Consider the following 16,669-nt stretch of genomic DNA (forward strand, 5'->3'; position numbering starts at 1 on the left):
ACTCATATACCCACTTACTCACTCATACAGGCATTCATACACCCTCTCAACCACTTATACAGCCACTCACACGCCCATTCATGCACTGAAACAGCTGCTTACACACCCATACACCCACTGACACACCTAGTCATTCACCCATACAGCCACTCACACACCCATTCATGCACCCATACACCCACACACTCAGTTACTCACCCATACAGCCACTCATGCACCCACTTACTCACTCATACACTCATGCACCCTCTCAACCGCTTATACACCCACTCACACACCCATTCATGTACTGAAACAGCCACTTGCATACCCATACACCCACTCACACACCCACTCACTCACCCATATGACTTACACACCTATTCATGCATCCTTACTGCTACTCACACACCTATTAATGTACCCATACACCCACCCACACACTCACCCACCCATACATTCAGTAACACAACCAATCACGTAAACTTATAGCTAATAACACACACACTGACTCACCCTTACAGCCACTCACACACCCACTTACTCACTTATACAAACAGTGATATACTAAAAACACATAACTTGTAGCTTGTCTTTTTTAAACAAGGCAAAGGTGGCTCCCACAGGAACCTTTTTTTTTTTTTTTACTTTTTAGGTGCTTTTTGTTAAAGTTTGAACAGTAGAAACTGTAAAACGAATTCCAGAAAAACAACATGCATAACTTGTGAACAGCTCTTCAACAAAAGAAAATCAGCATTTGTGATTTTTGGCTGCCTCGATAATGGCTGGGATAGATTGTTCACCCATTGTTAAAATTATGTTGCAGAATTTGCAATGGGTCCCTATATTAGCCAGTTCACGAGCTGTAGCTGGGATCATGGGAGTCGCAGGATGTGCAGTTGGTAAAATGTCTCCCAGTTGTAGTGGTTGCACTGATGTTGATGATGCAGTACTTGCATCACGCTCCCTTTCTGCTCTTGCCAGACGTTTCGAATGCAGGGACTTCAGATGTCTTAACATGCTCCCTGTGCCACATGAGTACTTCTTTGATGATCCCCGAGAAAGTACCGTTTTACAAATAATGCACGTAACCTTCTGTGCTGACACCTTTTTCTCACCACTTGGAATGGTAAAGAAATTCCACACAATACTTTGCTTCTTTGGTGGTGGCTCATCTTCGGAGGAGGAACTTCTATTATCGTCCTGTGGGTTTGGAGCAGAAGAAGCCATTAAAAGAAAAAATGCAAAAAACACCAACGTTCTAGCAGTTTAACAAAAACAGAGGTGTGAATTGCAACAGCCACACCTAGAGGATGAAAAGAATGAAAGGTGACTTCCTGTTTAAATGATTGATAGCTGTTTTAATCAGTAAAATACATTTCTTCATGTGCTATATGGGATTCACGACGACTTTGCAATGACAACGAGATGTCATTGCAAATCCCAAAAATATACTAAAACAACATTTTAGACTATTTTTCTTATATACCATATAAGTTTCTTTATTATTTTAGTTATTCACTTATTTCAAACATTAATTGTACATGCTCTATATATGTCTTTAAACACTGTCCAAAAACACGCTGGTTTCGCACATAACTGTGGTACCGGAATACACTTATCGGGACTAGTCACAATGGATTTGCGATTCTAAAAACAATTCAAAATAAATCTACAGATATGAAAATATGAAGCAACATCAATAACATATACATATATATACATACATGTGTATATATATATATATATACATACACATATCCCAATAACGAAGTAACGTACGCTCTCAGTAGAAATAGGCTAATACACAAATGCTGGTTCCAAGTGTTTATTTCACACAACGTGTTTCGGCGGAAAGCCTTGTTCATGTGAACTGAGAGTGTACATTACTTCGTTATTGGGATTTGGATATTGACTGACCGGCGTGCTCCGCCGGAGTGTACGCCAACCTTCGTGGGTCCCAGTAATCCGGAAGGAGCACTTTTTGTTTTGCATATATATATATATATACATGTATATATACATATAAATATAAATAAATATTTATATAGAACTTCTGTTACAATTTGTCTATATATGCTGCTATTATGATCCATGTGCTATTAGTAGCTGATTATCTATTTCTATTTCGATGGCATTTGATTATTTTTTCCAATCTGTTTAAAATATTGACTTTCTGTCTAATGTTGCACTATCTACTCTATAGACGTTACTAACATGCATGATATGATTGTCAGAGAGATATTTCATGGGGCACTTGCCCGATATATCATGATTGTATTTTTACCATCAATTTCTTTATGTGGATTTTTTGAGTTGTGGTTTTAATTTATAAAACACTATAACTGTTTTTTAAACTATGGTTCAATTTTGACCCAAAACAGTTTACAAAATTCTCCACTATCGTGTTTTTACATCTATCTCTGGACATATCTGTTTGTATTTCACATTGTTTTGATATGTGCTGTAGTCTGTCTTCTATGGACTTGAGTCGGGTGTGCTTGTGTTTCTAGGCGATAGTGCACATTTTCACTTTTTAATGAATTCCTTCGGAGGGGAAGCATCCTGTGATCAAGCTCCCAGTGAGGAGCGAAACGCGTCATGGCAGGCATTATGCCTGTACACTTTGTGGTTTAACCAATGGAATAAATTGCACTGATTCATCCACCAATGCTGTGTGGGCCTTCGTGATTTTTTGCTGGAGTGTTGAAGTCCGTGCCTGGAGTTCCGCCTGACCGAGAGGCGGACAGGATTCCTTCCGATATCACTTCATCCAGAGCTGGCTGTTTCCGAATTCTCAGGACCCTCCCGACTCACTGAGGCACAGCTGTTATTCAGACGTCTGCATTTTAGCGCATCAATTTTCGTTCTCTGAAGAGATTTGCAAGTGCTGTACGGGGGGCTGCAACGAATAAGACAGTACCGGAAGGATTCTCCCGACGGCGTGTAATTGCGGAGTCTGTTTGGTCGGAGGACCGGGAAAGCTGCATTTCTACCACCGGTAAGGAGACCTTTGGTTTGGTAATCAAGCCCTGCGAGGTTTGCAGCAGGTTACGGGATTCTCCTTCAATATTTTACCTTACTTTGCTAAGATTCAGTGGCAACCGTTATTTCATTCATATACCACGATGTTTTCCAATGATGCTATCCGTGATAGGGAATCAGCGGCGGAGGCCCTGTTCCAGAACCTACCAAAAGTAACAGATGAGCGGAAAGTAACTAATGCAGACACAGGAAATAATGATGTTACACCTTTATTGAAAATGTTAGAAAAACTATTAAAAAATGAACTCTCAAAATGGTGGGAGAAGAAATCACTAGAAAAGTACAGAGACGCCAATCGGGTTCCAAGAGGGTTGCGTGTGCTTATTGCCCCCACATTTAAAAACACAAATCCACTTATGATACAAGAATGGGCAGAGAATAAATTGCAGTCTTCAATGAATATGATTCATATTTTAATAAAATATGCAGAGACCGATCGTAATGCTCTCCTGTTCGGAATTGATCGTATTAATGGACTACTTGATGCTACTGGACAAACTGATTTGATTACCAAAGGAAAACATTAGATTGAACTACGAGTAAAAAAACATGAAGACACCATTAAGGAAAGAAAGATTTTCAAGTTTGCGCGTGATCAAAATTATTATGCTACTGGTAGAATTTTCACGTTTGCGCGCAATATGACAATTACAAAAGACAGGCTTTGACTGGTGGCAATTCCCAAAGCAAACAGGGACAGACTAGAAGTGAGGCCACAGTAAATGAAGTTGATTCTGATTCCGTCTCTCTTACATCTAATAGTGGATCTGAGGACAATCAACCGAGTACATCTGAAAATTTGGCATCAGGCCCCTCTAGCTTCACCCTAGTAGATGAACTGAATTTTGTCAGCGAGCACCAGCGGTATACCTTGCGCCCCCGCAAACCTCAGTATGCGCAAGGAGAGCATCTAACAAACGTAGGAGGGAGAGGAGGGTCAAGCACCGCAAAAACTACCTCAAGAGGGAATGCACAAAGGAATTGGAAGAAATAAATACTGGCATTCAAAACACTGTCATTAATTTAACGGACATTATTTTATCTAAGGCTGAAATGCAACTCTTATCGTTGGGGTCTCTCCTACTGTCCTAAACATCGTTTTTCTTATAATCAAGCCAGGATTGATGTGTTTAAGTTCATCAGAAAAATTAAGCTATTAAACATTTTCAATTAAACACATTTACCAGCAAATCTTTAACCAATTCTTCCAGTACTACCAATACAGAGGGTACACTTCAAGTAAAAGACATACCCTATCTAAAGGTGCTTTATGATCTTGCGCAAGAAAAAAGTGGTGATGACTCAGTCTCTATCACTCAAAAAATGTGCCTAAATAAGTCGTCTCCCAGTCCTTTTCGTCCAATGTCTACGTTTCTTCCTCTAATACAGAAGGATGCAGTAGACGTCTTCAGTGACAAGAGTCATTACTGAATTGAAAGCCTTAAACAGAACAGTAACTCCATCACAACGACGTATGGACTATAGGAACATACAGTACCATACCCTAATTTCCAAACTTCAAAAGAACGCAGATCTCATTATCAATAAATCAGATAAGGGTGGAAACACTGTTCTGTGGTCATGTACTGACTATCTGGCAGAAGCGGACCATCATCTTTCTGATACCTTATGCTATAGGAAAGCAAACAAATTTGAAATGAGATCAGCAGAGGATAAAACGCGTAAGTAAATTCAACAATGGAGGAGAAGTGGTCTGCTGACTAAAGATGAAATGAACTTTTTAACTGTTGAACATCCTGTAACTCCAATGCTTTATTTCCTGCCAAAGGTACATAAAAAGACGACTCCCGTACTGGGCCGACCTATAATCTCAGCCCAAAAGAGCGTGAATGAAAACCTTTAGAAATATGTAGACTATATCTTAGAACCGCACGTGACTTCTCTACCTTCATATATAAGAGACACAATTGATTTTCTAAATACGATTCAAAATGTAATATGGTGTCCTAATTATTTGTTGGTGGTCATGGACATTGAATCGTTGTATACCAGTATCAATCATGTGAATGGCTTGAGCGCAACTATGCACTTTCTGGAGAACAGAGACATTAATATGAAAGAATGTAACTGTATGCTTTTGGAACTTATTGAACTGTGTTTAATGACTAACTACTTTATATTTCAGAATGAAGTATATCAACAGATTGTGGTGTGGCGATGGGGGCATGTTTCTCCCCCAGTTATTCATGTTTGCATGTTGGCTGCTGGGAGAAGCATATCCTCAGGGCCAAACACCTACATTGGTGTAGTCACATAGTTCTTTATTGGTGTTATATTGACGACATCTGTTTGATCTGGAGTGGTTCCAAGGAGGAGGCTGTTGAGTTTGTAGGAGACATCAATTCTAATGATTTGAACTTGTAGTTTACAGCCTCCATAGATAGCTCCAGAGTGGAATTTCTTGATGTGCTGTCTCCATTGAATGTCAAAAGGATGCGTATTGTAGATTCCTTGCTCGGGGTTATAAGAAATCTCTTCTGACCCTATCCTTGAACAAAGCCAATAGTCTTTCAAGAGACACTCTGTTACAGCCCAAATCTACCAGTGCTGCTAACATTAATGATGGATTTTCTAACGAGGTACACTCAGTTCGATTGATTACTACTTTCAGTGAGCAAGAGGATAAAATACGCAAGATAATTTACTCAGAATGGCCTATTGTACTTACTGACAATATTCTTGGACCCATTTTACCGAGCCTACCTGCCATTACTTTTAGAAGGGCACCCTCAATGAGGGATGCCCTGGTGAGACCAATGCCAGAGGTTAAACTTAAAAACACTTGGCTCACAAAAACAGGGTTCTTTAAATGCAACTCCTGTCCTGCTTGCAGGTTTGCTAAAAATGGTACCCATTATAAAACAGCGTTTAATGATAAACCAATAGCCATTCAAGAATATCTTACCTGTTGTACTGAATACTCAATCTACAAATTGAAATGTACCTGCAATTTGGAATATATTGGCAGTACCAAACTGCCGGTGCATAAGCGTATCCTCCAACACATAAGAGCCATTGGTAATTCTGACCATAACTATCCGGTCGCCAGACATTTTAAAGCAATTCACAACAATAGACTGAATGATCTGGAATATACAGTTTTAGGGTCTGTCCCTAACCCCGGACGGGGAAGGAATCGAGATAAGTTACTTAGGCAACGTGAATCACATTTTATACTAGCTCTCGATACAAGAGTCCCTAATGGCCTTAATATGAATGAGGATTTGCACAACTTTCTATGATGTTAGTTGGATTTCTCTATTTTTTCTGCATTTTTTTTGTGATTTATGAACTTTGTCCACTCATTCGTGATTGAGACTTTAGAGCAATTACTAATTCCATTTTTCTTCTTTGTGTCTGCCTTGGTCTTTTTATGCTTATTATAGATGTGGTTTTATCTGCGAACTAGATACTAGGTGATGCACTTGTACTTTATTATCATTTAGGTTTAAATGATATAAGGGTCTCTCTTATGCTGCTAGTGAACTAGTATTTTGCACAGCACAATTTTGCACAGCACAATTTGCACTTTTTCTACTTTGCACTGATAACAATCTTTTTACAGACTATTTAACGTTGGATTTTAACATGATTTTTTTACTCATTGGAAATTACTGAATTTTAACTGGAGTTTGGATCACATTTTTTTAGAGCTAGGAGTATACTGTTTGTTCTGTTCAGTCATTTATTTTCACTTGCATTGTATCATGACGTCTCATCCAAGAACTTCTGTTACAATTTATCTATATATGCTGCTATTATGATCCATGTGCTATTAGTAGCTGATTATCTATTTCTATTTCTGATGGCATTTGATTATTTTTTCCAATCTGTTTAAAATATTGACTTTCTGTCTAATGTTGCACTATCTACTCTATAGACGTTACTGACATGCATGATACGATTGTCAGAGAGATATTTCAGGGGGCACTTGCCCGATATATCATGATTGTATTTTTATCATATAGCCATGTCTGAACTGGGGTATAGGAGTGAGCTAAAGAATGATGATGGATTAAACCCAGATCAGTTGACTGGGGGTGAGTGCTTGCAATGTTCGAGAATCATAAAAAGGGGGAAGTCAGAGGGAAGGGAAAAGCTAGGTCCACCCTCCTGTATCAATCGTGAACGAAAAAATCCCAAAGTTTCGGAATAAAGAACCTAGCTACAGACAAAGTTTTTTGTTTAATTGGGAAAAAAACTTTGGTATTGAAAGGAAAAATGTCCTTTCTTGAGTCCCCTCACTCACCGGGGTTTCCCCACGGTGACATGCTTCATCATAGGGGCCATCCCAACCCGCTGCGAGTTGAGGCGTGCTACGACTTGCGACACTACGTAGGAGCACTGTTGTTGAGTGACTATGTGTAGTGCAGTGATGTGCGTGGAGTGGGTGGGTTAAAAATATCTAACTAGTGGGTAAAATTACTTTAATCGGGCCCCTAGTTGATATATTAAAAACGGGGTCGGTCTCTAGGGTACCTGTTGGTTATGAGTCAGGAAGTCCCTAGTGGATGTCAACTAGTTTCGAGCTTCCCCAGTGCTCTTCTTCAGGACAAACACAGGGTCCAGCCCTGTGTGTACCACTCCTAAAGTGACCTAAAGTGAGGAAAGAAAATTAAATCGCGCTGCAAATAATTAAGCAGGCGTGGTTAATACATACGATATATTAATCAGTGGTATCTGTGAAGTAAAAAGAGAAAGTTATCACATATAACCTATTCCTATTGGTATAAAAGTAAAGCAGTATACATGTTCGCTCATATGTTAGTATGCTTGGTTAGTGAAAACACACAGAATTGCGCACTCTTCTTATTTAAACCATTCCAAAATTAATGGCGCCGTGAATTAGTTTTGGGAAAAAATAGAAACAAACAGAATAACAAATAACAAAGGGTTTTAAATGAACATGATGGATAGAAATAGTTCGATGACTGGTTAGGCGCTTGCAGAGATCATGCGTTCAGGAGAGTGGATAAAATAAATAAACAATCGGTAAAAACACCCGTGTGCTCTCTCAACATGGTGTTTATCTAAAGCGCGTGGTTGTAGCGCTTTCTGTTGACAATTTAAAAGAGTCTGTACTGATATATTAACAAGACATACAAACATGTAGAAACACATATGAGGTCTAAAGAGACCTAAGACGACATACTATTTACGAAGCAAAATTGTGCCTCATGGTCATCGGGGGGCTGAGAAAGTTTGACTGGAACGCTGAGGGAAAAAAGGAAAAGAAGCAATGTTGAAAGCTTCATGGTGGGCCGGGGAGGGAAGAACGCGGGGGAGCCGTCGTCGGTGCTGCCGCCTTCCCGGTCTGTACCTGTAACTCACAGAAAGTACTTACTTCAAGGGAAATCCTCCCTGTTGAATTCGCCTCTCCTCGAGACCGCATATTGCTGAGTGTGTCTCCGGAGGAGGTTTTTATGGGGAAAGGTCCCGCCTAGTCATGCTGAAATGACTAGAGCGGAAACGTTGACAAAATGGCCGCCGCGATCGGCGCTGGTGGGGGCCCTCTTGGAGGGGGATCGGAGTGCTGAGCTGAGATACCAAAAATACATCAAAGGGGGAATACTAATAATTGAACAATACTCAAGGAATAAAAAGGGGGGGGTGATAAACATATAATGATACGTATAAAACAAAAGATGATTAACTGAAAAAAGTTTAACTGAAAAAAGTGCTGGGAATAAATATAAAAAATAATAAAGAAAGATAGAAATAAAGTTGAAAAAATACATACATACAGACAAAATATGGTGTTTGTTGGTTTCGACTATGTATTGTGATTGGCCAGGTTGAATAATAATGTCAGTGTTTAAGAAAGGCCAGGTTACAATTCAATGTAGGTGTTTAAAAAAGGGATGTTACGAAAACTGTCTCAAAAGGAGGGGTGTTGGTGTTCATGTCACTTGGTGAAATGCCCCCATGGTATGCCATCATTTAGGCCTTGGCTGTCTGTGTGAAGTTTGAAAACCCAACGTTGCTCTTTTTCTAGTAGTTTTTTCTCTAGATTGTCACTACTCTTGATGTGTTCCAGAACTACCCAACTCAGGTCATTGGGTGTGTGTTGCTTTTCAATGAAGTGAGACGTCATTTTGGTAGTGGCTCGCTTGCACCTGATGTTACTGCGGTGCTCAATGATTCTGGTGCTTACTTTTCGTGTGGTCATACCCACGTAGTGGAGGTTACATGTACAGGTGATAAGGTATACCACCCCTGAAGTATTGCAGTTAGTGAAATTTCGTAACTCCCAGGTCATTTGGTTATTGAATGTCACCTTTTTGGTTGCAGTCGTAAGGTGACACACACTGCAGTTGCTGCATGGGTAGTGTCCTTGGGGTAGTCCTTGTAAAGTTTCTTTGCCCATCTGATTTTGCATTGTCTTTTGGACGTGTGTGGACAAAGAAGTTTCGTAAATTGTTGCCTTTTCTGTGGCTAAACATGGGTTTTGGTATGTTTAGTAAAAACGGGGTCGGTCTCTAGGGTACCTGTTGGTTATGAGTCAGGAGTCCAAGGCTGTCCTTTGCCTCCTACAAGATCTGCAATTCAACCCTACCACTGACATTCTTATTGGCCTTGATGTGGAGAGTCTTTACACCAGCCTCCCACACAAGGAAACTCTACAAATCCTTGAAGAAGTGCTTTTCGATAACCAATGGATTTATCACACACCCAGGCACGTAGTTCTTGAATGCTGCCGGCTGGCCCTTACAGAGAACTACTTCAGGTTTGAGGATACCCTCTTCCGCCAATCACACGGTACCAGCATGGGGAGCACCTTTGCGCCGAGTGTGGCAGGACATTACGTCCATCATCTAGAAAGCAAAAAAATCCTCAACAATCACAATCCACACATCAGACACGTACAACTCTGGAAACGCTACATCGATGATGTAATTATGATCTGGGAAGGCAATGAAACTGAAGCAAGGGATTTCATCATTTGGCTGAACCTCCAAGACCCATTCCTGAAATTTACTTACACCATGAGTAAATCCAAATTGGTCTTCCTAGACCTCAATATACTGGTCAAGGAAGGGGGCTTGATAACTACCACGCATTTCAAACCTACAGCCAGGAACTGCCTTCTCACCTATGACAGTTTCCATCCAAGGCAATTAAAAGACAACCTCCCTTTTGGACAATTCCTGCGTCTACGACGTAACTGTACGGAGAGATATGACTACCACACTCAAGCCCAGGACCTATCCAAGAAACTAGAAGCAAGACACTACCCCAAACATCTGATAAAAACAGCAAAGAAACGTGCCGCAAACAATAACAGAGAGGCGCTTCTAGAAAAGAGACAAAAAGAAACTACAATGCAGGACACAAGACCAATTTGCATCACCACTTTCAATATCGCCTCAAACAAGGTACCCAAAATCATCAAGAAACACTGGCGGACACTAAACAGTGCTGAACTAAACATACCAAAACCCATGTTTAGCCACAGAGAAGGCAAAAATTTACGAAACTTCTTTGTCCACACACGTCCAAAAGACAATGCAAAATCAGATGGGCAAAGAACTTTACAAGGACTACCCCAAGGACACTACCCATGCAGCAACTGCAGTGTGTGTCACCTTACGACTGCAACCAAAAAGGTGACATTCAATAACCAAATGACCTGGGAGTTACGAAATTTCACTAACTGCAATACTTCAGCGGTGGTATACCTTATCACCTGTACATGTAACCTCCACTACGTGGGTATGACCACACGAAAAGTAAGCACCAGAATCATTGAGCACCGCAGTAACATCAGGTGCAAGCGAGCCACTACCAAAATGACGTCTCACTTCATTGAAAAGCAACACACACCCAATGACTTGAGTTGGGTAGTTCTGGAACACATCAAGAGTAGTGACAATCTAGAGAAAAAACTACTAGAAAAAGAGCAACGTTGGGTTTTCAAACTTCACACAGACAGCCAAGGCCTAAATGATGGCATACCATGGGGGCATTTCACCAAGTCACATGAACACCAACACCCCTCCTTTTGAGACAGTTTTCGTAACATCTCTTTTTTAAACACCTACATTGAATTGTAACCTGGCCTTTCTTAAACACTGACATTATTATTCAACCTGGCCAATCACAATACATAGTCGAAACCAACAAACACCATATTTTGTCTATATGTATGTATTGTTTCAACTTTATTTCTATCTTTCTTTATTATTTTTTATATTTATTCCCAGCACTTTTTTCAGTTAAACTTTTTTCAGTTAATCATTTTTTGTTTTATACGTATCATTATATGTTTATCATCCCCCCTTTTTATTCCTTGAGTATTGTTCAATTATTAGTATTCCCCCTTTGATGTATTTTTGGTATCTCAGCTCAGCACTCCGATCCCCCTCCAAGAGGGCCCCCACCAGCGCCGATCGCAGCGGCCATTTTGTCATCGTTTCCGCTCTAGTCATTTCAGCATGACTAGGCGGGACCTTTCCCCATAAAAACCTCCTCCGGAGACACACTCAGCAATATGCGGTCTCGAGGAGAGGCGAATTCAACAGGGAGGATTTCCCTTGAAGTAAGTGCTTTCTGTGAGTTACAGGTACAGACCGGGAAGGCGGCGGCACCGACGACGGCTCCCCCGCGTTCTTCCCTCCCCGGCCCACCATGAAGCTTTCAACATTGCTTCTTTTCCTTTTTTCCCTCAGCGTTCCAGTCGAACTTTCTCAGCCCCCCGATGACCATGAGGCACAATTTTGCTTCGTAAATAATATGTCGTCTTAGGTCTCTTTAGAACTCATATGTGTTTCTACATGTTTGTATGTCTTGTTAATATATCAGTACAGACTCGTTTAAAGTGTCAACAGAAAGCGCTACAACCACACGCTTTAGATAAACCCCATGTTGAGAGAGCACACAGGTGTTTTTACCGATTGTTTATTTATTTTATCCACTCACCTGAACGCATGATCTCTGCAAGCGCCTAACCAGTCATCGAACTATTTCTATCCATCATGTTCATAAAGCAGCGTCACGGGTTAAAACCCTTTGTTATTTGTTATTCTGTTTGTTTCTATTTTTTCCCAAAACTAATTCACAGCGCCATTAATTTTGGAATGTTTAAATAAGAAGAGTGCGCAATTCTGTGTGTTTTCACTAACCAAGCATGAATAAGCGTGCACACTAACATATGAGTGAACATGTATACTGCTTTATTTTTATACCAATAGGAATAGGTTATATGTGATAACTTTCTCTTTTTACTTCACAGATACCACTGATTAATATATCGTATGTATTAACCACGCCTGCTTAATTATTTGCAGCGCGATTTAATTTTCTTTCCTCACTTTAGGTCACTTTAAGAGTGGTACACACAGGGCTGGACCCTGTGTTCGTCCTGAAGAAGAGCACTGGGGGAGCTCGAAACTAGTTGACGCCCACTAGGGACTCCTGACTCATAACCAACAGGTACCCTAGAGCCCGACCCCGTTTTTAATATATCAACTAGGGGCCCGATTAAAGTAATTTTACCCACTAGTTAGATATTTTTAACCCACCCACTCCACGCACATCACTGCACTACACATAGTCACTCAACAACAGTGCTCCTACGTAGTGTCGCAAGTCATAGCACGCCTCAACTCGCAGCGGGTTGGGATGGCCCCTATGATGAAGCATGTCACCGTGGGGAAACCCCGGTGAGTGAGGGGACTCAAGAAAGGACATTTTTCCTTTCAATACCAACGTTTTTTTCCAAATTAAACAAAAAACTTTGTCTGTAGCTAGGTCCTTTATTCCAAATCTTCGGGATTTTTTCGTTCATGCTTGCAATGTTCAACACTCCGTCCATCATCTCATTTGGTTTTGCTTTGTTCGTCCTAAGTTGGCAGGGTATGCCCAGACGTGGGTCCCTTGCTCCCTTTGCCACTGGATTCAAGATAGCCTGGCTGATGAGGGTTATGAACCCGAAACCGATCCCAAGATGCTTGTTTCCACTCCAGGGAAGACATGGCTTGGCAGTTCGGGCTGGACTGTTCCCATGAGGCACAGGGTCAGAATGATTTGCATATAGCCACGTCTGAACTGGGGTGGCGGACTGAGCTAAAGAATGATGATTGATTAAACCCAGATCAGTTGACTGGGGATGAGTGCTTGCAATGTTCAACACTCTGTCCATCAGCCCCTTTGGTTTTGCTTTGTCCGCCCTAAGTTGGCAGGGTATGCCCAGAAGTGGGTCCCTTGCTCACTTTGCCACTGGATTCAAGATAGCCTGGCTGATGAGGGTTATGAACCCGAAACTGGTCCCAGGAAACTTGTTTCCGGTCCAGGGAAGACATGACTTGGCAGTTCGGGCTGGACTGTTCCCATGAGGCACAGGGTCGGACTGATTTGCATATAGCTATGTCTGAACTGGGGTGGCGGAGTGAGCTAAAGAATGATGATGGATTACACCCAGATCAGTTGACTGGGGGGTGAGTGCTTGCAATGTTCAACACTCCGTCCATCATCCCCTTTGGTTTTGCTTTGTTCGCCCTAAGTTGGCCTTTGGTTTTGGTTTGTTCGCCCTAAGTTGGCAGGGTATGCCCAGACGTGGGTCCCTTGCTCACTTTGCCACTGGATTCAAGATAGCCTGGCTGATGAGGGTTATGAATCCGAAACCGGTCCCAGGATGCTTGTTTCCGGTCCAGGGAAGACATGGCATGGCAGTTCGGGCTGGACTGTTCCCATGGGGCACAGGGTCAGACTGATTTGCATATAGCCATGTCTGAACTGGGGTGGTGGAGTGAGCTAAAGAATGATGATGGATTAAACCCAGATCAGTTGACTGGGTGTGAGTGCTTGCAATTTTCAACACTCTGTCAGTCAGCCCCTTTGGTTTTGCTTTGTTCGCCCTAAGTTGGCAGGGTATGCCCAGAAGTGGGTCCCTTGCTCACTTTGCCACTGGATTCAAGACAGCCTGTCTGATGAGGGTTATGAACCCGAAACTGGTCCCGGGATGCTTGTTTCCGCTCCAGGGAAGACATGGCTTGGCAGTTCGGGCTGAACTGTTCCCATGAGGCACAGGGTCAGACTGATTTGCATATAGCCATGTCTGAACTGGGGTGGCGGAGTGAGCTAAAGAATGATGATGGATTAAACCCAGATCAGTTGACTGGGGGTGAGTGCATGCAATGTTCAACACTCCGTCCATCATCCCCTTTGGTTTTGCTTTGTTTGCCCTAAGTTGGCCTTTGGTTTTGCTTTGTTCGCCCTAAGTTGGCAGGGTATGCCCAGACGTGGGTCCCTTGCTCACTTTGCCACTGGATTCAAGATATCCTGGCTGATGAGGGTTATGAATCCGAAACCGGTCCCAGGATGCTTGTTTCCGGTCCAGGGAAGACATGGCATGGCAGTTCGGGCTGGACTGTTCCCATGAGGCACAGGGTCAGACTGATTTGCATATAGCCATGTCTCAACTGGGGTGGCGGAGTGAGCTAAAGAATGACGATGGATTAAACCCAGATCAGTTGACTGGGGGTGAGTGCTTGCAATTTTCAAAACTCCGTCCATCAGCCCCTTTGGTTTTGCTTTGTTCGCCCTAAGTTGGCAGGGTATGCCCAGAAGTGGGTCCCTTGCTCACTTTGCCACTGGATACAAGACAGCTTGGCTGATGAGGGTTATGAACCCGAAACCGGTCCCGGGATGCTTGTTTCCGCTCCAGGGAAGACATGGCTTGGCAGTTCGGGCTGAACTGTTCCCATGAGGCACAGGGTCAGACTGATTTGCATATAGCCATGTCTGAACTGGGGTGGTGGAGTGAGCTAAAGAATGATGATGGATTAAACCCAGATCAGTTGACTGGGGTGAGTGCATGCAATGTTCAACACTCCGTCCATCATCCCCTTTGGTTTTGCTTTGTTCGCCCTAAGTTGGTAGGGTATGCCCAGACGTGGGTCCCTTGCTCACTTTGCCACTGGATTCAAGATTGCCTGGCTGGTGAGGGTTATGAACCCGAAACCGATCCCAGGATGCAAGTTTCCACTCCAGGGAAGACATGGCTTGGCAGCTCGGGCTGGACTGTTCCCATGAGGCACAGGGTCGGACTGATTTGCATATAGCCATGTCTGAACTGGGGTGGCGGAGTGAGCTAAAGAATGATGATGGATTAAACCCAGATCAGTTGACTGGGGGTGAGTGCTTGCAATGTTCAACACTCCGTCCATCATCCCCTTTGGTTTTGCTTTGTATTTTTACCATCAATATCTTTATGTGGATTTTTTGAGTTGTGGTTTTAATTTATAAAACACTATAACAGATTTTTAAACTATGGTTCAATTTTGACCAAGACAGTTTACAAAAGTCTCCACTGAGGCTGATGAAATCCCTTGAGGAGACTGGCGGCAGGCCCTATCACAGGTTTTAATTCACCAAGGCTCCAACTACCAGAGTGCAATGAATGCACGCGCCCACTGGGCGGGACTATACTGTGCAAATTACTACAAGTATCACCTGTGAGCTGCTTCTCCCTGTTACCATCCCTGTGAAAAAAGGCGAGATGAGCCTGAAACATGTCAGGAAAAAATGGGCGATAGAAAGCTGCACTTATCGTACACCTGTTTGATGCTGCCTTGTCGAATAAAGTACAACACGTTGTGAGAGGGCCTCCAAGTGTTAGGTGTCTTCATTATATATATATATATATATATATATATATATATATATATATATATATATATATATATATATATATATATATATATATATATATATAAAGAAAAGTTCCCAAACTCCAACAAATAAGTGGAAACAGGTACAGACCACAGCACGCTGTAGAATATAGTTAGTGCAGGTTTATTGTAGTCGATCGGCATGACGCGTTTCGGCCGCGTTACTACGGCCTTGATCACATGACACGTAAGGAACCAATCATGGAAGATATAGTGCAATGTAGTAACATCCCTCTCGTTTGAACCAATGGAATTGCGGCATACAAAACAACAAACTTCAGGATAAAACAGGGTGAAAATGGAAAAGATACTATGACTCTACATATTTCCAGGATAAATGTCCAATATTGAAGCCAATACTACCATAGTGGCAAAAAACTTGATGCACCCCGATTTGTATTATGCACGCATTTCCTTAAAACCAACTACTTTGTGTCGCAGAATATACCCAATCAAATTGGAAATGGCTTCTTTAAAAATGGGAGGGACACCCCAATGAAAACTGTCGATACACATAAAAGATTAATTAATTAAATACAAAGAGGTCATCGCGGAACACCATCTTAAAATATAACCTTCAAATCACATGACATAATTGAAATAATTTCAATGTAAGCAATTATCGACCACAAAGTACTTTAAATCATTCAAATTGTTCTGGTGAACTAATTTAAAATGACGGGCAACAGGGTAGCTTGGGTCAGAGTTGACAATAGCTCGTAAATGTCAGGATAAAACAGGGTGAAAATGGAAAAGATACTATGACTCTACATATTTCCAGGATAAATGTCCAATATTGAAGCCAATACTACCATAGTGGCAAAAAACTTGATGCACCCCGATTTGTATTATGCACGCATTTCCTTAAAACCAACTACTTTGTGTCGCAGAATATACCCAATCAAATTGGAAATGGCTTCTTTAAAAATGGGAGGGACACCCCAATGAAAACT

General features: G+C 41.8%; 1 protein-coding gene across 1 annotated transcript in view; it reads right to left on the minus strand.

The window, feature by feature from the left end:
- Positions 1-692: 692 nt before the first annotated feature.
- LOC146797459 (uncharacterized) overlaps positions 693-16,669 on the minus strand; it is a 72,765-nt gene continuing 56,788 nt past the window's right edge. Inside the window, exon 3 of the mRNA XM_085627555.1 lies at positions 693-1,182. Within this exon, the coding sequence (XP_085483681.1) occupies positions 730-1,182 (453 nt within the window). The 3' untranslated portion in view covers positions 693-729. The remainder of the gene's footprint in view (positions 1,183-16,669) is intronic.

This window comes from Triturus cristatus, chromosome 9 (genome assembly GCF_964204655.1).
Source record: "Triturus cristatus chromosome 9, aTriCri1.1, whole genome shotgun sequence".
Lineage (NCBI taxonomy): Eukaryota > Metazoa > Chordata > Amphibia > Caudata > Salamandridae > Triturus > Triturus cristatus.